This window comes from Dreissena polymorpha, chromosome 2, assembly GCF_020536995.1.
Source record: "Dreissena polymorpha isolate Duluth1 chromosome 2, UMN_Dpol_1.0, whole genome shotgun sequence".
Lineage (NCBI taxonomy): Eukaryota > Metazoa > Mollusca > Bivalvia > Myida > Dreissenidae > Dreissena > Dreissena polymorpha.
The window spans coordinates 26,199,899-26,225,011 of record NC_068356.1 but is presented as its reverse complement, the minus strand read 5'-3'; the positions used below and the strand labels follow the sequence as shown (position 1 = coordinate 26,225,011).

Here is a 25,113-nt window from a genome sequence, read left to right as displayed (position 1 = left end):
GTATACATATAAATGACCTTAATCAACGGATTCATGTATAAGTCTTTATTATTTTATGTTAATATTTAAATATTCATGCGACACAAATACATAATATTTACACGATGTTTGTACTTAAAGTCTAGGTGATCTGCTCGTTGATCTGATATTACCACTTTCACAAAGATCTTAGTATTTCCCACTTTGTTTTTGTGTTTCATGAAGCCTCATCTTACGGGAAATTTTCTGCATAATGTATGTTCTTGCACATTATATGTTTCGAAATTGTGCTTCAGTTGTTCGTCTAAATCAAATACCACACGGCAATGTACCGTTGAAAATAAGGTAAAATGTGATTTGTTATTTGTGCGCGGTGAAGTGACTAATACCTTGTCAATGACTATGTGGAAAGAAGTCCAACAAAACAATCCATGAACAACATTTAAATTTTTATTATTAATCAGACTAACTTTGTGTACAACGCCAATAGCTCGAATAGGGTAGCTTTATATGTACAGTGTGTAGACAATAAATCTGATAGAAGGTAAAATCTAGTTATCTGCAAATATGCGAATGACACACATCGATAAGAACAATAAATTACATGTTACATACTACTAAATATATGAATTTAAAGAACACATATAATATATATAATCTAAATAATGTACACACTAAATGTCGATTTATAGCATCTCTTTTGAATGTAAACACAAGCGATTCGATTTGTTCACGCACCATGATCACTGGGTAATCACTGCCTATTAAATAATAATGAATTAATATAAAATGGAAATACAATAGTATATGTATACACAAAGCTAATTATGAAAAAAGTTGGTATAACGGTAATTTATTCATTATTTAATTGAGTCATATCATAAATCATTTCTCTTTAACACATATGTTTCTTTCTTCAAAAAAAGCTGACGGTTTGTCTGATTTAAGAAAGCAAGCTTTACTTACAAGTAGTTATTTCATCCAATGAAAGACTTTGGAGATGGGAAGTCCTTTACTGCAGACCTCCACGACAAGAATGACGAAAAGCCATGTCAAAGTTTGAAAATGGAAGGAAGCTACATATTAAAAGCGAATCATGTACACTTTATTAATAATAAATGTAGCAATAAAAATTAAACAAACACTCATGCAAGAATGCACAATTACACTTTAAAATGGATACTGTTTTATGTCATAGCACGATTCGGTTAGCGTCATTTATTAATTATACAACACAACACTTATGTCACTATGATGGCTTTTGAGACTGTTACGTTAATTATCTTTCACGCAATAGTAATTATAAGTTCATTGAAGATTGTTTTCCCTTGCCTTAAACATACTAGTATATAGCAAGGTATTACCAAAATTTAATACAAATTTAACAAGTGTATGTGCGAACAGTGTCTCGAGCGGGTCATTTGCAATCGATCTCTGGTTTGGTTTATATTTATATTCACTCAATATACAAACACAGATAAGCACGGTTTTACATATCTTCATTGACCTTCGTTCAGTGAACCAACACATATCGACATTTATAACTGATAGAACTATTCTTGTCATGTACTGCTTACTCGCATATGTTTAAATTGAAAACGCGATCATTACACATATAAAATAAACGTAACATAATCCACATTCTTACATGATAAATTGTAGATACATATGTATTCATAATCAGACGCCTCACATCTCTTTATCCATTAAACTTCTGTTTGAGTGCAATGGTTAACAGTGTGTTGGTTATTCTCCCCATTATTGTAGTATGTATGCAACGACGTCGTAGATATGCCGGTACAGGTCGATGGTGATGTAGACGGGCCTTGATGTTTGGAAGCTGGGGGAGGTATCGTTGTCCTTTCTGCCTTTTCCATTTTAACATTCGTCCTCTCGTACTCAAACTTCGTATATTGACCATAGCCACAACATAGAATTTTCCGGAAACTGCGCCGGAAGTTGTCGGACAGAAACGCGTACAGAATAGGATTTACACAGGAATTCATATAGGCAAGGCCGTTTGAGACCATCTGAATGGCCACAAAAGTTACGCTGTCGTTAAAATTGCCGAAGTGTTGAATCATAAACACAATTTGTATCGGCAACCAACAGAGAGCGAATATGACAACGACAATCACCACCATCTTTGTGACTCGTTTCTTCGAACGAATGCTTTCTGCTCTTTGTGATCCACCAGGAACAACCCCGTACAACAAGCGTTTAAGCATAAATCCATACAATACACATGTCAATGACAATGGTAGAACATACCCAAAAGCAAAAAACGATCCATAAAATACTTTCGCAGAGTAAGGACTGGCAATTGTTTCTTCGTTAAGACACGCCGATCTGCTTTCATTGTTGTATACATAAGAAACCACATCATTGTGAAGAAGAAGTGGTACATGCCCACCTAGAATGATAACCCATAGTGCAATAATGATCCAAATTGTGTTCCACTGTGTTCTGTAAGACATTGAATAAATTGGATGAACAACTGCCAAATACCGATCTAAGGACATAAGAACAAGTGTATAGACACTAGCATACGCACATACATAAATTACATACTGTACAATTTTGCACCAAGCAGTTCCAAAAGGCCAAATAGTAAGTACATACGCAGTGCCGGTAAATGGAACACAAAATATGATAAAACACAGATCTGCTATAGCCAGATTCAATATTAAAATGTTTGTAGTGCTGCGCATTTGTTGATTTTTTAATATAACAAAAATCACTAATGAGTTTCCAATCAGCCCCAGCAAAACAATCAGTCCAAAAATGATAGGGATTATAATGCGCACATAGGCTTCGAATTCGATAAACTGTTGTATATCTAATTCCATTGTATTTGTTTGTGACGTGTTTTCCCCCATAGCCTCATAGGACACGTTATCGTTAACACCTTCTGTGTAGTTGTCTGAAGGTCCGATTGTTGAAGCCATCTGAAATATACATTTTAATGTAAAATTAAAACGTCAAAACATGGTCATTTCATGTAAACAGATAATTTAATCATTCGCTTCTGTCCTGTCCCTGGTTAATTAATATGCAGTGAATACATCATAAACATTCAAAATAACCAGTTGTCTTCTATTTCATGTTTTTAAGAAAAGCAGTATACATGTACTTGTCAGATTATATAAGAACTGAAACGTTGAGGGAATTTACTACTTCCTGAGCAATGTTATTGATAGCCGTTAACGATTAATAAAATAACGTCTATAAAACTTATCATATCCAGTTTATTTATTATGGGTCTTCCATATTTAATAAAGGCGTATAATAATATAAATCATATTTAAATAAGCCAAACAGTGTGTAAGTTGTACGATATTTAAATAATAGTTTGTCTATTTTTAATGTACACAAAACGGTCAATTCTAAGAAGTTTGTCATATTTCACTCGTAACTTTTTGTTACGCAAATGTGCATATTTTTCTGATTTCATTAATTTATTACATTTATATGTCGGCAATCTAAACCTCTGAAAAGGAACTAGACATTAAACATAATGTGTAAGCTATTTTCGTGCTTCTCATTACTACGTTTTGCATAAGGTAAATCTAAAGTGTTTCATAATTGGTATCGTATAATAAACAACGTATCTATATTTTGTCACTATCCGTGTACAACTAAAAAACAATTCTGTTCAACTGTCCCTTGTGAGTATTTCCTCAATTCTTGATATGCATTACACTCCTCTGTTTCCAATATAAACGTTGATATCGGTCATGCTTTATGCAATCATCAATAAACAATTTTGTATAATTAAATATAGTGTGATATAAAGATTATTCCCAACAGACTCATAGACTAATGGAAACACTAATAGTTTGCTATTCAGTCCGAAGATTATTTTTATTCGCGTTTGAAAGGATAGATAAATAATTGTACATAAAAGATGTGCATATAATTTAAAATTAAAACAAGTTTTATTTCAAAACGACCAATTGAATAGTTTATGTTTATCAATACAGTTTTGGTGTGATCTTTTTCGGCTCTAATGAAGGATAGGTTCTGTAACTTAGGTACTAGCACGAGGTGTTACCTTGTCGCGGATCGGAATGCAATAAGTTAACAACTAGACAGTCTTATCATTGACCATGAAAATAATAGCAGAGACATAATTGAATTGCCTGTATTCAACAATTTAAGCTTATTATGAGACTTTTTCCGTGTGGTACAACCAACTCTGATTAACTTTAATGATACAATCATCGCTTTGGGATCGTTACATTGAATTATATATTACATTTCATTTTTAGTTGTAGTAATTACAACACATTTTTATTAGTTTGATGTATAAGAAAAACAACTTTTTAACGCAATAATTAACACTGGATTAAATACAGTTTCAAATAATATCAAAGAATGAGATCTGCCACTGATGATATGATGAGCTATTGGCATAAAACAGTTTTATTGTGCCGCGTTAGATAACCCTATAAAATTACCCATTATAAAAAGCTTTATTAAAGCAATGTGGATCAAAAGATTTGTATCTCATTGTACTTCATCTTTTGAAGCTTTATATTATATTTGAGTAAGCAAGCAGGAAAGAATAAAAAAGCAAACAGCAAAATGTGTTAAAACACATATATAATCAAACCAACGTAAAAGCTATTTTCTTAATAGCGTGACAAACATTGAAATAGCAATTTTTAAACCGTGTACATATTGTTTTGCTGCTGCCGTGCTTATAATTTCTTTCTAACATGCGCATTAAAATTGATATTATTTTTCAGTTCTGACTTAGAGAATGACTTTTAAGCTTGGCCAAGGCTTGTCAACTTTAACCGGTCATTAATATGAATTTCTTCTTTCAATTATGTTAACTCACTAGCTAACGTGTCACCTTCGAAGAGTAAAGGTCGTGTAAAGAGTAATAATGACCTGTGAAAATTTTCATCCGGCCGTATTTTGTTTTCAGCTTTAAGGAGAAATGAGAAAAGTCTAATGGGCCATAAAAACAAAGCGAACAAATACGAAATAGGTTTATATCATTTACATATTTGCACACAATTGTACGAAAACATGGACACTATCTGGAATTACTTATACTTAAAATGTTACATCTATTCACAGTATTTGACTGCAAATTCAATATAAGTGATATAACGTCAATTTGAAGGCGCATATGTTGTCGAATACGTGCATTTTAAAGACTTTAATCGTTAGATGAATTGAATAAAGATGTACAAAAACACATATTATTTAAACTATACTAAATAAGACAGTCGTCGGAATTTTATATAACTTATAGTGTTTTTTTTTCAGCGAAATAAGGTTGGTTACATATTGCTACTTTTAAGAATGTATTCTTTTTTAAGCCTCGGGTGAATATTATATGTACATAGGAACGAACGTATCATTCGTCAGCATTTGTCTTTGTATCTATTACTTATGTATATATGAATGAACGTATCATTCGTCAGTACTTGTCTTTGTACCTATAACGTCTGTATATATGAATGAACGTATCATTCGTCAGCACTTGTCTTTGTACCTATAACTTCTGTATATATGAATGAACGTATCATTCGTCAGCTCTTGTCTTTGTACCTATAACTTATGTATATATGAATGAACGTATCAATTGTCAGCATTTGTCTTTGTACCTATAACTTTCATTAAATCATTAGTAAGCTTAATCTCTGATAATTTCATTTCCAAATATTGGGCATAATTCATTCTAATAAAAAAGCGTAATAGGGATAAATTGTCTACTCTTCCACTTCTTGATAAATCCTTCGTACGTATATTGCCTCAATCATATTTACTTTAGTGTCAATATCGGGACACAAAAGAACACAGTTTGATACTATTTAATTAACTGTACGAATGTTCTTGATTAGTTTGCCAGACAAACAGAATCGTCCATATCTTACCATAACGTCACGGGCGGTGAACAGACATTTAATTTTCTTGTAGACAAAAACAATTCACATCGATACGTCTATCTTATCTCAATGTTGGATCTTACCTTACGCTTGTAAGCAGGACAACTGATGAAATAGATAAAGATATATTGCCAAGCTTTACATTATGCTTGAACAGATATCATCGGATTACCAGAATGAGGCGCTAAAAGCTTGTGTTCATATTTGTTTCATATTTTCAACCAATCATCAAAATGGAAAAAAATATCAAAAAGTAACTTTGTCAACGAACAAATAAGCATGACAGTATTTCTTTTCAACAATAAAAATTTTGTTGTACACTTACACAATTTTATTCCGCACTAGTTAACACACGTTTCGTAATAGAGCTTCGTTGACTGTCTATTGTACAACTTAAAACTACAGGAATAAGTGGTTATTTTAGTCAATCGTAAAACATGTTTAAGGTTTGTTTCTTTCAGATAATGTTTATGCATCGATTTATACAATACCCGAAGAACATAAATATTTAATGACCTCATTATTTCGAAGTTGAAATGTTATGATAAAATTGAAACATTTAACCCTTTTTAAATGTTGAAAACGATGGCAATCCATTATAGCTTAATAATAGAAAATAATTAGGTATACAAGTTATCGAATAAATCCCACTCCATCATAGAAATAAAACTTGGTATCCGCTAACTCGTAAGTTAAAATAAATACCATAGCGAAAACAAACTATAGCATCTAAGAACTTAATGAAATGTTAAATTGACACGCACGTAACAAGAAGAGAAACTAACGTATGCTGAATTTGAATAAATGGTACGACTTGTACTTTGTATGTCATTTTATATGTTGGATATCTCTGAAATTAAATAAATCATAAACACTTATTTTACCTACATGTTCTAATGTTTTGTCTATTTATTAGCCACTTGACACATATGTAATCACTAGACTAAAACAAATATTATGCATTTTGTACGGCAAACAGTCTCCTCTTGATATTGAACATGTCAGTCATTTGCAAATATATCTGCAAAAAGGCTTCTATGTGCGATTGTTTACTTTTTTCATCTCTCTCTCTCTCTCATAAGTGATACAAACGTTGAAGTACTCGAATGTCATACGTTCATATGAAGGCGGTGTTCTACCAAAACATATAATCGATGGCATTTGTTAAATTGCAATGCGTACAATATAATTAACTAAAGGTTATTTCGATTCTAAAATATGACGAGGGACATGTGTTGTCCGACCTAAAATGCGGAAAAATGGTTACACATATGATCCATGAGGTTTGAAGATTAGACAATACATGTATTATAATTAATAAACACCACTTCAGTGTTGGTTTATTATTCAATAAAAAACTAAGAAATGTTAATTATATTTATTTTAGGAACATTTTGAGTTCACCTCTGTTTAAGCACACTTTTGCTTTGGCTGTCACACAACTTCAATGAGTGTTTATTTACATTGACTCGATACTTTTTTATCAATGCAAATAAGTTAGTCCGACGTAAGTCACCGCTTATCGTAATAACCATGTGTTGTATATTCCATCATTTCGATATTAATACCACAAAGGTATGCTGTGAAAAATAATTTCGTTAAAACGCTAGTACCTAACACATTTGATTGTAAATATAATACACAATGCAAGCGTGTTAATATATGCAAGCGGAGTTAACGAGTGCTAGGTTAATGATATCGGGCTTCAATTATCGAGATGTGCGTTTGGTTTTCCAATTAACTCTGCACTTATTACTGTTAGTGATTTTTGTTTTTGTTTTTTACAGGATAAGAGAAAAGTCAGTAATTTACAGAATTTTTTTTTAATAAAAAATAAATATCATAAGCATACTTCCGGCTAAAGTACATGTCCCCTTAACGAATAATGTCAATATCGGTCTTCGAGCTAGGTAGGCATCCATATTCTATATTTATTAGACCTCTCACTTGCCTATATATTTGACTGCTTTCCAATTGAAAACATACCTTTGTCATAACCATAAGAAATCATAGTAACATAATACATTTTAAAATAAATTAGTGGCTAGAAATGAATGTAAAATTAAAACGTATGACATTAAACGCAACTCTTACTTTGAAACTGTTGTGTTTAGCGGCGAAGGAGTTGCCAGAAGCCTTCCCAATGTGTCTTCATCACCTTATCTTTCCTGAAACAACAACATGTGGATATCAAAGTTCTACATTTCATAATTTACTACATACTTCAAAGTTAGGTTTTAAGAAAACACAAATAAGACGCAATATATTTTTCAAAGTGGATGTTAATGTACATAATAATTAAAATGTGCGAAACATCGTGTAACACGTAAATTAAATTATTAATGGGCATTGCTCCTAGTTATGTACACAAGATAAATCGGAGATAAATCGTTGTCGTACTGCTGAGTTATATATAATATCTTCTTTACGAAACGACTCTTTACATATTGCAAGACCAACATGTTTTTATAATTGTGTAAACGGCATAATGCTTTACCGGATTCAAGCACATTGCATATATTAAATTCATAACTACGGTTGTATATTAAATACGCCAACATTAACACTATTCGCACCAAAACATGATGTTAATTTTTAAAGAAAAGTATTTTTTTTTTAGATTTGGCTCACGGATGTCAACAATGGAAAGAAAAACATGTCAGTTGGCTCAAAGACAAGAGGTAAACTGCGAATCTGCTGCATAAGAATAGTGTTAACCTTAGTATGACATTCAGTTTGTGATTTTGCAAGCATAACGATCATGTTTCTGAAAATAAACTTTATTGTTGTCTATATTCTTTATAGATGCTTATGCATAGTTATCTTAAGAATAATTGTAATTTATGCTTATAAATATACTTATCTCATTGACAGTAATTTGAACAAAACACACTAAAGCCCCTATGTAAAATCAGCATACCTTTACACATTGACCTTTTAAGATGTACACATTTAAACAATTTAACCATAATGTGAACTTACTTAAATACTAAATTACTAAAAATAACGACTCAAAATATCGAATTATTTTCGTTTAACTTATTTACCTTCCACAATTTATATGGTAATTTTTGCATTGATACATTCTTACATATTGTTTGCAATGTCTTATGCTAAGTTTGTATGTCATTTTATAACACGCTGGGTATGAACCACTCCCTTAAAATATCTTAAATTACCACGCTAAAACACGCTTAACAAATTAAACATAATTTAAACACCCTTAATGCCTTTGATTAAGCACATACTTATCACAAAACTAGTTCATCTGATCTTTTACTATATTCTATATAGAAAACGAACATGTTTTAACATAAATTAAACATGTATTCTTATAAACAATTAATTACATATGTCATACTAGTTTACGCACTGTTCGTCAGAAGAGCTTATCCATAGAATACGCCCATAATGGATCTACATGCGTCCGTGTGGGTAAACCTTAATAGGCAAGCCCAGATAAAGCTAAAATGAAGCCCTTATATCCATATTTGCCATGGCAGTAAAATGAATGAAACAAAACATATGTGCTTGTTAAATTCTAAACATCGTATTATTGCTTTGAAAGCAAATTTACTATATATTATTATGATCTGTATTTTGTTCTTTCTTGTATGCGAAATGTTATAAGCATCGATACAAATTCCATTTTTTATTTTATAAACCTCATAAGGATAACCACCTATTATCGAATCAGGTGACGAATACGAATATTACATACGTTTGTATCGTTTGTCAGTGGTGGTGTTCTTTAATCCAGGTGCGTCAAATACCACTTTTTCAATATAAGATTTAGTTTATTTTTGTTCATCAATATTTATATTTAAGAAATAAAATAAACAATTACAAAACACATTCAACTGGGTGTGCCGTTATTTGTATGTTAACAAGGTAGTATGAGCACTCATGTATGCCCAATGATCACCAGAGATTGTTAAAAAGATTCATTGCACACATGGTTATAGTATTGTCTTTTGTTAAGGGAAGGTTATTCCCTGTGTAAATTGTGCTTACATATACAATAGCAATGTAAATCAGTATTTTATGATATTGAAATAAGCATTAATTCCACCATCCGTTTAACTTCCTATTTAGTTTCACGAAAAAAAAGCAGAAATACTGTTTGATAATATATTAACACTAAAATGCAATACATATTCACCTCTAATGAAAGACTTTTACGATTTCAGTATTTTAGTATAAGGGGCAACATTTCGAAATAACTAGTACATAGCAAGATCCAAGTTTAAATATCTGAAGTGCAAACATTCGAAATTTATATAAACTGTCAAGTTCAACATTTACCTGTCTAAAACTTAAAATATCACGACGTATATACCAATAGTTTCAGTTAATTTACACAATTATTTAGAAACAGTATACCAGGTCAATAATCAATGCTTGATACAAACTATTCTACCATAATGCTTTACCTTTCAACACATAGATATAATATAAATATATAACAGCTGCACAAAATGGCGCCGGCACTTATGATCATTCACCCGCTTGATCGAAATCGCATGTAAGTCCGTTTTTGCTTTAACAATTATTGTATTGTAAGTATAATTAATCTGCTGATTGTTAAATATATGAAAACATACCTGAAGTGCCCAGACAGCTGTTAAAAGCAGCAATTAAGGTAGAATCAGCGCATAATATATGGCATATAACTAACATGTTTATTTGCCAATTGCATACCTTTTTAAAATAAGCACTGCCAAACACTTGACTGAAATAAAACAACAACAGGCATTTGGTGTGCGCAAAATAACGACTGTTCTATTTGATGTGTCTTCAAACAGTAAAGTTCTCAATTATGACTGTAATTTATTATACTGTTTAGGAACATCGAAGTAATGAATCAATACAACAATTATTAAACCAACTCTACACCACATAGTTAACGAGCTTGGACCAAATTCAAAATGCAATTTTCTGATATAATCTAATTGCGCTAAATATAAAGATAAACAAATATTCCGTCTTTTTAAACATATATTAGTTAAAATAATAAGACTTTGAGTGCTTTGAAGTTAATTAATTGTCTGATTGATGTATTTATCCAGTCTTGGATGCAATAATGCAAATATGTTACCTTTAATCGTCAATGCATATCGGGTGCAAGTCAATCACGCTGTATCGTAATCATCTTTTGATTAAGTGTTTCATCAACGGATCAATACCGGAAATTGAAATTGTCATTCGAACAAAAAGAACATTAAACTATCCAAGTTAATTATTAAAACTTTAACAGATCATTCTAAGCAAGCACATGCGATTTAAGTTTGAAAGGTAAACATAGTTTTTAGTAGTGCGGGAGGTTTTTGGCAATGATAGATAAGTATTCTTCACATTTTACTTTCCATAATATCTAAACACTTATATAAAAAGTAAATAGAAATTAAGTTAACAAGTGCATACCTTCTTCATGAATTCGCAAACAAATACTTTCCCACATAAACAGTAAACTAAACAAATTGTCAGTACAGCATGTCCTGATTAAATCTGAATGTTCCCGTAAATGTTCCACGCCATATTGACAGACAAGTTATCGCAGTATGCAAATTGCAGACCTCAATACAATCGCAACAAACGGCAGCGCAATCGATGTGTGTATATCTACATCGGCAATATACAAACGAGCAATTTTTAATAGCGTTAATGATCCCACTGACACTTTCTAACGAATGTTTTACCAAGACATGTCTTAAATATTGGACGAATGCATATCATACACACTTGGAACAACATACCGCACAAAAAATCAGCTCATTAAGTATGTCTTCTTGACCACATTTAAGGTTCTGATAATTTAGATGTATGCGAATGTTTTCGTATGTACACGATGACGATATAATTTTTAATGTTTCAATATTTTGTGTATACTTACACAATTGTAATCCGCACTAATTGACACCCATTTCGTAATAGCGCTTTTTCGACTGCTTGATGTACGAAATAAAACTACAGGAATATGGTGACATTAAAGTCAATCGTATAACTTGATTGAAATTAAATTGTGTTCAGCGATTTTGTATTCGTGAATTAATACATAAACGATACCCGAAAAAAACACCGATGTAGAATCAATTTTAGGTGCCGTCATTATTTTTACATTCAGATGTGATTATCAAAATGTTACATTTAACCATATTGAAATATTAATAAATGTTTGCGACACATGATAGCTTAATAACAGAAAACCAGTTGGTATGCAATTTATCGAATTAATCCCACGCCTTCATTTCAATCATACTTGTTATCTGCAAACTCGTAAGTTATAATCAATACTCTAAATACGCCAAACTACGTTCTCTAGTAATTAATTGTATGGTTTATTAACACATAACACAACGATAAACTGATACACATGTTGAATTTGACAAGACATATACAAAGTTAGCCAAGAAATATACAAACTATGAATAAAAGAATTTAAGAAAATATAAATTTAAAAAAAAAAAGAATCCTCGCGCAGTGAATCGGCATTGTATCATGCAATTATCTGACAAACGTAAAATTCTAATTTTAGGATTGTTGTATTTTTTTAACCTAATACAAATGCTAGTTACATCGTACCACCAATTTACAAATAAATGTAGAACCTAAGAACCATCAAGTATCAAAGTATACAAATATTATTGTTTCTCTATACCTTGTTTATCCGTTATTTCAATGTACACTTTTGTGTCGATCTTAACTGCAAAATGTATTTGATATTTGTGTTTCTCTATGTCCTTTTAATCAGTTATTATAATGCATAATTACTTTTTGCCCACACACACTGGTAATGTGTCGTTGTTGGTGTTGTTTTTTTTGCATTCCTTTTGCTTTATTTCTTTCCAACACAAAATCACATGTGTAATTTTAAAAGTGTGAACCTGATTCAACGAGATAACAAATTGTGTACTTTAAATTAACCTGATTCGAAGAGAAAAAACTATGTTCTTTAAAGTTTATTATCTCTTGCCTTTAACTTGTTTTAGCAAAGGATTCTTTATGCAATTTGTCTGGTAGTAGAACTCATATTATTTTTTTTGTGTACACACGCTTTGCGATGTCTTTTTCTTATATTTTTTCGTATTTCTTCTTTTCAACACAACATGTATTTCAGTGCTATGTAATCTCCAAAAAATATTATGGTCTTGCCTGCGAATTGTTTTAACAAACGTAATATTTACACCCCTAAGACCATATTACATACAAGAAAGTAGACATTTTCTTATAGAAATTTACAACAATCTATTGATATTACTTAAGATTTGTTGTATACTTGATTCATATATCTGATTGCATTATATGATTGTGTTTCTTTGCTTATCATTTATAAATTTGTTTGTTATCTTGAAATAAATTGGTTAAAAAAGCACTTCTCTTAACACCTTTTATCCATTTAGTACAATTTTGTATGACATAAATAGTATTTGCAGCCTGTATATATTCAAATGCTATATGTTATATCTGTAATTTAAATAATTGAGCCTACGAATGATTTGGTGAATATGGGCCCCGATAAAGCTATACTCGTTTATATATCTCGCGCGTTAACATTAACAATTAATATATGGCCGTGCTGGAGGCAATGGAAATCGGTCGAAGCGTACGTCTTTGAGTTAAATACTGTGTACTCAATCAACTCGAAACGCGCAAAAACTAAGCAAAATGACACACTGCACGTGTGTTAGTATATTCTAGCGTAGTTCACGAGTGCCAGGTAAATATTGTCGAGCGTCAAAAATCAGGGTGTGCTTATGGTTTTCAACTGAACTTATGACTGTGGTTGTTTTTTGTTGTTGTTGTTGTTTTGAGGTGAAAAGAGAAAAGCCAATAATTTACAAAATGTTTGTTCAATATAACAAAATAAAAGTCCTTATCATACTTCAGGCTAGAGTACATATTGTCCTCTTAAAGAATAGTGTCAACTTTGGCCTTCGGTCGAGATGATATCAATATTCTATATTTACTATACATACCACTCACTTTCCTGTGATATTTTTATTTTTTCGACTGCTATTCAATTAAACAGCTGTGTAATAATCATATAAATTTAGAGAAACATAATACATTAAAAGAAATAGTGTACCGAAATGTATGTAATAATTAAAATTCATGACATCAAATGCAACTCTTACTTTGAAACTGTTATGTATAGCGGCGAAGTAGGTACAAGAAACGTTCTCAGTTTGTCTACCTCACTTTATCTTTCCTGAAACGACAACGTCAGGAGATCAAAGTTCTATATTACATTTCATACTATATGCATCAAATCTAATTTTTATGTCAACACAATTAACACGCACTATGATTTTCAAAGTTTGCATTAATGTACATATTTGTTATACTTTTCAAAACAACTGGAAACACAAACATTAAACATTAATGGGAATTTCTCCTATTCATGTATACAAGATAAATCGGTGAATAGGTTGTTGTCGTACTGCTGAGTTATATGTATTATCTTCTCTAAGGACCTACGTGTTATTTGTTCCAAGACCAACAGGTTTTTTAAAAAGGTATAAAGCATAATTCATTATCGTATTTAAGCCAATTACTTTTCCAAAATGAAAGTAATAACTAAGGTTGCATATTTAAATACTAGTATGCCAAATTTCCTCTATTTGTACCAAAACACGATGTAAGCATTTGCGCAACGTAAAATTATTTCTCAAGTATATAAACATGTGAATGCCAGATGTAAGAATGCCGTATGTTACTACATCGATGCAACAATACGTCATGCCCAAAACGTCGAGAGCAGTTTGTTTTAAAAACGGTGCGATACATATGTCTTACTAGTATACGCACCATTCGTCAGCACCAGTCTGACCTATATGGGCAAGCCCAGATATAGCTCATGTGAAACCCATATATTCATATTTGCCATGGGGTAAAAGGAATAAGACCAAACATGTGTTATTTTAAAATTGTAAACATCGTATTATTGCTTTTCAAAGAAAATTTCTATATACTTTTTTTATCTGCCTCTTCTGTGTTCGTATAATCACATTTCTGCGAAAGTTAAGGGAACGAATACAATTAGTCCATACGTGTGTATCGTTTTTGTTCGGTGGTGTTTTTTCATTCAGGTATGTCTACTTAACAATAAAAATTATAAAATATTATGTTGTACAATACATGTTTCAGTTTAGTTTTGGTCATCAATGTTTATATTACAAATACAAAAATGTTCAATATGAAAATACCATGCTTTTGGTCGTGCCGTTATTTATATGAAAACAAGGCAATATCAGCGCTCATTTATGTCCAATGAACGCCGGGTGTTGTTATTAAGATTCATTGCACACATGGTTATAGTATTGTCTGTTGTTACGAGAAGGTTATTTCCTGTGTAAATTATGCTAACACATACAATAGTAACTCCATATGTTACTAAACAAAAGTTTTCCACAAATGAAAATCGGTGTTATATTAATCCGTTAACTTCTAATTAAGTTGCACGAAATCCGAAGAAATACTGTTTCATAATATATTAACATTCAGATGCAATACATTAACAACTTCAATGAAAGGCTGCTTGTGCTTTAGTATTTTAGTATAAGGGGCCTCATCTAGACATAACTAAATATCTGAAGTGCAAAAACTCGAAATTAATATAAAAAATCGATTACAACATTTACATGTCTATAACTATAAATATAACGAAGTATTTGCAAACAATTTCAGCTCATGTACACAATTATTTGAAAACATTATAGCATTGTTATACTCAACGCTTTAAAAATTATACCATTATACTTAACCTTTCAACAAAATAGGTATAATATAAATATAAAACGGCGACACGAAATGGCTCCGGAACTTATGATCATTCAACCGCTTATTCGAAATCGCATTTTAGTCCGTTTTTACTTTGTGTGTATATATATAAAACTCTACTAGCAAGGAAGTTAAGCAATGCCAGACACTTGACTATTAAAAACAACAACAGGCAGTTTGGTTAATTGCTCAAACGTTTATTCATAACCTGCAACATTTGTTGTGACAAATGCTTGATTGACAATTACACTGGCTTGAATTATATCAGCTTTTTAAAGTTAAACATATTCGCGTTTAAGTGGTTTTACAGTATTGTATGTTCGCTCACTAATGTGGTTACGCAAAATAATTAACGTCAGATTTCATGTGTCTTCGAACAGTCAAGTTTTCAATTATGACGGTAATTGATTATACTTAAGTAGAAACATCGAAGTAATGAATCAATCCAACATCGATGAAACGCAATTATCAAATGTATACGTATCTAATCCATACTCATTGCCTTTTTTTAAATAATGTAATTGCGTTAGATATGAACAAATATCCCTTCTTTTGTAACACATTTTAATTAAAATAATATCACTATGATTGCTTTGACTGTATCTTAATTGCCTGATTGAGGTATTGATCCACCCTCGGATGCAGTATTACATATACCTAACCTCTAAACGTCAATTCATATCGGGTGCATATCAATCACGCATTATCGTTATCATATTTTAAATCTGTGTTTCATCTACGGTTCAATACCGGAAATTGCTAGTGTCAATCGAACAATAAGATAGTTTAAGTATTCAAGAGAATTCAAGTATACATATTCTTAGCAGGCACATGCGATTCTGTTTATTGAAGTTTTAAATATAAACATAGTTTCTAGTTTCCTCGAAGGTTTTTGGCTATGATACATACGTTTTAGTTTTATGATACCTTCCATAATAACTAAACAATTTAATAAAAAGTATTCAAAATTAAGTAGACGATCGCACACCTTCTTCATAAATTTGAAAGCAAAAAATGTGCGCGCAAAACAATATATATATATTAAAAAGTATCAGTACAGAATGCCCGGGTTTAAAGCTTCTCTGAATGTTTCCTTAACATGTTCCACCTCATATCGACAGAAGAAATATCGCAGTATGCAAATTGCAGACCTCCATAAAATCCAACAAACGGTAGCGCAATCGATTTATGTATATCTACATCGGCAATTTACCAGTGGTCAATTAAAAAAAAAGTTAATGATTCGACGTACCCCACTGCCACTATATAACGAATGTATTACCAAGACATGACTGAAATATTTAAAAACAAAGCATAAACTAAACTTCGACTACCATACCGCACAAAACATCAGATCATCGAGTTTCACGTTTTTGCCAAATTCTAAGTTGTTTAATTACTTTGCGAATGATTCTAGAATATGCAAAACAACGCTTACATTGTAAATGATTTATTATCTACCAGTAGGTTTTGGCTCCGATCATCTAGTCCATTTATGTTTTGGGTATAGGCTTGGATTTAATTGAAAACATTATTTTTTTTTCAAGTCTTTAATATTAAAACGAATGGTCTTCTTGCACCAACTGAATTACATATGTATATATTTCTACAACCTGATTGTTAATCACCAACACATTGGCAAATAGCTTTGCAACCAACATAAATCACTTCGAAAAATTATCACCTCGCTGTTTTTAAATCGCGTCCTGTACAGTAACGAAGACGGAAACGGGACAATGAACACAAATCTCGTTCATAAAACTGCCATTAAGCCCGATCACTTTCTCTTGTATAAATCGTCGTGTCGAATCAATTACATTCTATTGACCGAGGACATTTCTGCAATATAATTATCAATTATAGCTGCCATTTATGTCATGTTTAATTTGCTATGCAAATAATACTTTTTATCGGCGTTGTTTGTTAGAACGCTTTCAACGAACTTCTCAATGTCTAAAACAGAAAAGAACTTTTTAATTGTTCATGTGGAATGCACATTGTTACGGATACTGACTTAGTAGCAACTTAGTAAGTAGACCCATAGTAACTCAAAATATTTCAATCCAGGAATACAGTTTTATTGTGATTAGGTACTTTTTTATGTACATGAATTGTAATTCAAAACAGACGTCCGTTTACAAATATATTAGTCGTGTTCTGACAAAACTGGACATAATGCATGTGCGTAAAGTGTCGTCCCTGATTAGCATGTGTGGACTGCACAGGCTAATCTGGGATGACACTTTTCACACATGTATTAAGCCCAGTTTTCTCAGAACACGACTCAGTTATGGTTACACAATTGTTAATCGCAATGAAGCTTACAGTGCTTCTCTTTTAAAGGCAATATTCATTTCCTGGTAGACGTCGTATTATTTTCGATGCGAAATTATAGTGCAATACTTATTTTATTGAACTGTAGATATATTTTGCGTTACGCATTATGTTAACAGTTAACTGCTTCATTTTAATCGAACGTTATCATGATGTGACGGATTGTCGTTAACCTCAGTACACTATAAGCGAGTAAGTTTAAAGATGATTCGTCTGTAGCATCAGAAATTTTAAGATATCTCTCGTTTCAAAATGTAATTCTTAAACCGCTGCACAATCCACAATGTATTTATAAAGCCCCATGGTAATATTAACATGTAAAAAACGTATCATTAACAAAATCGCAAAAACAGACAGACTTAGCAATGCATCGACTGCAAATTGAATAATCATCGAACTGTAAACATACAGACGAGTCATGGAAAGAGCCGATTAATATGCAATCGAATTGTTGATGAGAAGATTTAGGAATGTTGTCAACATTATAGCACACGTTTGAATGAGCATTCGTTTTCAACTTTTCAAGGATAAAAAGTGACAATAGTGACAATAACGCTTCATATTTAGCCTTGTATACGGTGTCGTTACAAAAACAATGTCAAACGAATGGCTTCAAACTCAAAATATGATAAACAACAGGCATTTGGTGCGGATTCATTCTTGTTAAGTTAGGCATCACACACACGCATTTGCTTCCTAACCCTGGGTAAATTCCGACATTTCGAATCACCATATATGTCTGACGCTATGTCAGCATTCAATTTCAACGAAGTGATCTTTCTCATTTTAAGTGAAAATACTTATAACAGATTTTAGCGACCGACACAAGTTAAGCTTAATTGTTTGTCATTCAACTTTTTTCAATCTCATTGTACATAATAAATCAAACTGAATATGTATCATTTAGCTTCATTGCTCAAAAGTATCAAACATGTCAGGACACCTTCTTGGTTAACACACATATAAAATATTCAAATGTGACTAGTTAAGGCTTACACATGTTAGACTCAACACGTCAAATGAAATGCATACACTAGTAACACAGAATATTCTAAAGAAAGTAGTTTGGGTTAATTATTGATAATACAAAACTTGGGCTTTTATTGTACGTTATAAATATTCCGTTATGTTTTCTGGTATATAATATATCTGTTTTATGACTGCAGTTTAAAAATTGATTTTAGAATACTTGTATTTTTAGAGTACTTTTACCATAACACAAACGACACTGTACATTCTATCGTGCGCACTATTCATAAACTAGTATCTACATCAATGCAGTACACAAATGCATGTACTATGAAACGTGATCATGAAGTAATTGACGCACACTTAGTTATATTGTACCACGCATACAGTAACGTACATATTCAATTGCACAATGGGTCAATAAAATAAAAATTATTAAATGTATTTAAATGAGAAAAATCTCATTTGCATTCATCAAAATGAATCCTATTCAGCATTACGCTGATTATCTTTGATGGACTAGGGCTTATATTGCACATGTCACATAGCACACAAACGATTGTATTATATTGCATCGATTGTGCGAATCGGCATTCGATATAAATGTAGAAATTTGTTTAAACTACAACACCAAAACATACAAGGTCCTAAACTGTGAAACAAATATGAGTGCATGCTAGTTTCAATAAGCATCATCTCATCTCAACATCAAAAATAGTACTTATGAAATCCAAACTACATTTGAACAGTGATGAGTGTCCTGTTTTCAAGGTTTTTGTTCACAAGGTGTTTTAAAGTCTCCATTTCAAAATTAGTTTACGCAAAAAAGAACAGTTAAACTCGGTAATAAACAAAGGCGATTGATATAATATACCTTTTAAAATATATTTTGTTTCTCGTTATGTTTTATTTTGAGTCGCATCAATCAAAGTTATTGAATGACAGCAACTGTTGTCAAATTGAGCACCCCTTACATAATTGTTCATGTTTCAAAAATCTCATATTAATGAAGATATCTAACATAATATTGAAAGGAGATATGATTGCTGTGTGAGAAAGTTGTTTGTCGTTACTTATATTGTATGATATTAAACACAGTACGTTAACATACAAATGTGTGCTTTTCACTTTTGTAGTAACGAACCTGTGAACGATTGTGTCGTATGAAACTATACAAACCGTTCACAGCTGACAGTTGGAAAACAAAATATGCATTTAACAAGTTCTTGCCAATATTCAGGAGTAAGATAAACACAGCATACTTAACTAGGATTTATATGTATATTAATGAACAGTATTATGTTTCTATTACTCACGGAAAAAAGAGTTAATATGTAGTCAATGCCTAAAACAGCATGACGTTATTAATACAATTTCTGCCCGACCATTGATTCAATTAAATTGCGAAATTGAAGAAAACACCATACACCCAAAGTCATGAGTTCAATCGAGAATTCCATAAAATATGTTTTGAAGATGTTTACAGAGTCAGAACAGAAATAAATCAAATTTTAATTCAAGAACCTGTCTGATTCCCGTCCCTCATATCAGATATTGTGTCAATGGTAACGATAAAGCAAATGACACATCGGTTATGGTACTGCAATATTAAATGTGCTGCAGGAACATCTACTCTTATCATAATACGAATATATGTGAGCACTGGTTGTTTAAGCGTTTGCCATTTATTATTTATTTTATAACTATCAGCTATTTAAAGATTTTTTCGCACAATTGAACTATTTTAAAACAACAAATATGAATATATGCATAATTTTGCTTAGGTGATCAACATGAACCTAGTAATTATTATAAAGAACCAGATTCCTGTGATTTACAAATGGTGTTTAAAATGTAATGCATAGCTTTAAGCACTGCATGACAGCTATATTTTAAATAAGATATGTTTTATCAGTCTATGCAACATCTTAACGTCTAAGCTGCAGCTAGAACATGGCAAGTGAATTTGCAAAAAACGTGGGTGCCTTGGCAAATGAAGCTTGAAATTTACATTTGTATGGTAAAACAAAAATGTCCTTCTATTTTATTATTACTTTTACATCAAAGAACGTGAATAGTTAAACAATTTGTTGTTGTTTTTTAGCGGTTTTATTTTGGAAAAAAATATTTTCATGACAAGACACCAGATAGGAATTTTTTGCAGTTCTTCTAGGAAAGATTACAACATGTGTGTGGTCTTATTTTCTTTATCCCACTTATTGCACATTATGATTGCTTATACAATACATGTACTTAATGTATACATAAATAATGCATAGGTCATACGTGATCACATTTATTATTAAAAATTTAAATTTAGTCGATACATTGTTATCCTGATAATGATTCAGGGGTTTCAAGGTATCGATTTGACATTTAATATTTTAATTGTACTACACAAGTGGCAAATAATTAAGTAATACTTAATATTGAATTAAAAACAATTGAAATCATGATTTATCGGACCTTTAAAAAACCTTTTGGTGTTTAAAGTCATCAGTGGTATTGGACTAATGTCAGTTCCCGACAATGTCCTGGCAGACATTGATTAAATGCACAAGACATTGGAGACTCGGTATAAAAAAAATCTTAACATTAAGAATATGTTTGTGTCCGATTTGTGAAGCATTATTTAATGATATATGTCATCATATGTTCAAAGCAATCTGGAAACAAAATCGTTTATAAAAGAAGTCAACATGATTAACCTTGATAACGCTGTTAATTAAACCAAATATTGGTTTCCATTTCCGACCGGGGCATTTTGATGTAAGTGTTAATTTTGTGATGGTAAAAATCACATCAAACCTATTTTTATTTCAAATATAATTTAAGAAGTATAACCAAAATCAAGTGTACATATAATAACACACTTTGACTGGTGGTCAGATGCAATATTATTACTATTGGTTTAAAATGTGAAAGTGTTGTGTGAATATTGCAAATAATCAAAGTACTCATAGTCATTCAATAGTCAAAACTGCGACCTACTGACTTGTTACCTATTAAGAATAGTAATATTTTTTTAAACAATTCAATCTTGCAATATATTGGGCTAGTACAACGTTTTTATTGATTCCATGCTGGACATTGTATATTGCTTTGTTTAATTGTACTTAATGCATATATACCGCAAAACAGATGTTGCAGAAAGTTAATGTCAAATAAATACAAAGTTCAGTCTGACCAAATAAAAGAAAACATCGTCTTTATTAAAAATCTCAACTCCAATGTGACCTACGTATCAACTTCTCCGGAGTTGCTATACATTGTTTTCATAATAGCTTAGTCGCTATTAGCTCAAGACTCTCTTTCATGTTATCGAAATAATCAACTATAAAGGGGTTTACCTGATCATGACCTTGTGTGGGTGATATTCTGTTCAGCTGTTTGAAGCCTGTGTTTACCACATGTGTTAATCTACCTGCTGTATTCTGTGATTTACTGAATGGCTTCGTGCAAGTTCCATTTTCTATCATGGATACCTCAATTCGTTTTACCTTAATCTCATGAATATCATACATATTTACTAAGTACACATTATGCTAACAACTGCTTTTAAACGAAGGAAACAATTCGTGAATGTATCAATAAAGCCCTTAAAATTGTATTTATGCACAAAAAACGTGAAGTTAAAAATTCGTTTGTTAAACAGTGTATTTGTACAATATGGAACTCCCTTCGGTATACGAATAAGAAAGAAACGACAATAATCGACCCAAGCCTTATACATTTAAAAAGATTAGCACTAGATGATATTTTAAGCGAACCTTTATTTGCACCTCGTTTGTCAGTCTGTACGATTGCATAATGTATTCCCGTAACTTGTACTCTTCATGGCGCATATACTTTGGATTTATACGGTATTCGCTACCACTGTTCTATATATAAAAAAAGACATTTAAAACAGAAGTAACTATTACTCGAACTAGCAATTCTGTATGTCCCAATGCAGTTTATCCCATTTTAATAAATTAAAACACGAAACTCGTCATAGACACCATTGATTGTTATTCATTCACTGTTTATAAAACATGTAGGAATCACTTGAAAACCAGCAGCATCTTAGTTAACTAAGTCAAACAATTAAGTCTTTACCAGGTTCCCCGTTTAAGAAATCACTGGTCTTCGTATATCGTTGAATTGTGTAATAATTCAATAACTTCATTTCGAAATTCGTTTGTTATTATTACTTTGCATGATAAAATTTGATGTCAAATGTAATGCTATTTACATTATAATGAATATAGGGGTATTAAAATTGAGAATCATTATCACAAGAAACATTATTATTTACGTGTTATTTATTTTTCTTCTATGATAATATATAGTCGCTTATGTGATTAGAAGTTTTAAAAGATAAGATCAGTGGTCTACGAAGCAATTTGTTTCGTTTAATCATCCAAAACTTCGCCTATGCCGTTGTGATAAGCCTTCGCGATTGCTAAATGTATTACATTTGTTTTATTGAAATAACCTGTTAGTATGGTTCACGCGAATGAGTCGAGTTTGTGAAGATAAAACACTGCTTTTATCATATAAATGTATTAAGAAGAATCAATGAAGAATCAAGAAAGATATTAAGGCAGCATTCCAAGTCATTGATAAATATGTTAAAACCATTATACTCCAGCAACAAAATCAGCGGCTTAATTTTTGTCAACATCCGTTTGTATTTTGTCTGAGATTTAGTGACCATTTACGTGAATGATACTGCATAACGCTCGCACGCTATAAAAAGCACATCGACTAAATTCCTTATATTTATTTGATTTTAGACAGTAGCATCATTTAGTTTAAAGTCTTTAACTATAACTATATTAAAGTTGTCTTTATTTTTAAAATTTCAATTGTTGTAACCCTTGCTATTCAATTGTCGTAACCCTTGCTATAAATGCAAAACCCGAACAATCAATGTTTAAAGTTAAACCGTTGTTGTCAGTGTTTGCAATGCCTAAAAAATTTTGTAACCGTCAATGTTACCAGAACGTATAATTTGTGAAACATATCAAGGTCAAAATCAGTATTTGAAATACGGTACATGCATCACAACTGTGGGTGGTGTATTCAAGCAGAAATCAAAGGTATGCAAAACTGAATAGGATAACCACTTGCAACAATTGTTTATCTTGCAAAAAAAAATAAGCTTAACTTGATATAAATGAGATCGTAATCGATGTTTTCAAAGCATCTAGTATATACATTTTGTATTTAATCAGAACCAATTAAAACAAACATTTCTAAAGAAAAGAGTGATAGCTGAAATGTATATTGTTTGCGGCGTTGCAAAGGGCGTGTTTGTTATATAAAATTATACACTACACTAGTTTTAATGTTGCTAACATACCAAGTTTCATAACGATATATCGGTATAGTGTTGTATATTGCAGGTATGGGAAACATAAATAATAACACATATAAACCACGAAATATTGCATCAAAACAAATATAATGTCCTTCAACATAATCTGCTATCAAACCAATTAAATGAGTAATCAACGAATAAAAAAGAAGTTTGTATCGTCCCAACTGCATACTTCATTGATTACAGAACATTAACAACAGTCTATAATAAACGGAAGCGGTGATTATGAAAGAAATACGTCTTCTCCGAACGAAATTTTCTCAAACATAGCAGTGCGAATATTGACATTCAAAAATCTTGTTATAGCTTATGATCATCCCCAATTTATAGCGACATGATTATGAGATCAGCCTTTTAACATTCCCGCGGTCAAGACTAGTAAAATTGTTGGGCAAATCACAGAGCAGTATGAAATATACATGTACTTTGGGGAAGTTTCACGTTTTTGAAAACAAGGCTACAGCATATTTCGCCAGTAATAGTAATGGGTAAAGAATAACAAACGTTATTCGCATAAGATTTTATAGCACAATTACTAACAACATAATACACATGTTAAACTGTATGTTTGAAGTTGTATACCTTGGGTACATCTTTCTTATCCATGACATACTTCATAACGAAACAATGTCACATGCCGCCCAGACATGGTCTAGCATCTTATTGGTTTGTTTTTATTGAATGCGTCAAAACAAACACATGGTTTTGTATCATATGGTATCGAGCATTTGAAGGGATTGGAATTTAATAATATGACGATGAAATTTGAATTGTTTTTGT

At 31.5% G+C, this 25,113-nt stretch overlaps 1 protein-coding gene across 1 annotated transcript; it reads right to left on the bottom strand.

Annotated features, from left to right (window-relative positions):
- Positions 1-466: 466 nt before the first annotated feature.
- On the bottom strand, positions 467-8,035 carry LOC127866322 (allatostatin-A receptor-like). Its single transcript, XM_052406790.1, has 2 exons — positions 7,980-8,035; positions 467-2,927 (listed from the first exon to the last, which is right to left on the bottom strand). The coding sequence occupies exon 2, from the start codon at positions 2,925-2,927 to the stop codon at positions 1,686-1,688; it is 1,242 nt and encodes a 413-aa protein (XP_052262750.1). The 5' UTR covers positions 7,980-8,035; the 3' UTR covers positions 467-1,685.
- Between the last annotated feature and the right edge of the window lie 17,078 nt (positions 8,036-25,113).

What these genes read in the sequence shown, in the direction of transcription:
- LOC127866322 (XM_052406790.1), bottom strand. Translation starts at nt 2,927, where the DNA reads ATGGCTTCAACAATCGGACCTTCAGACAACTACACAGAAGGTGTTAAC.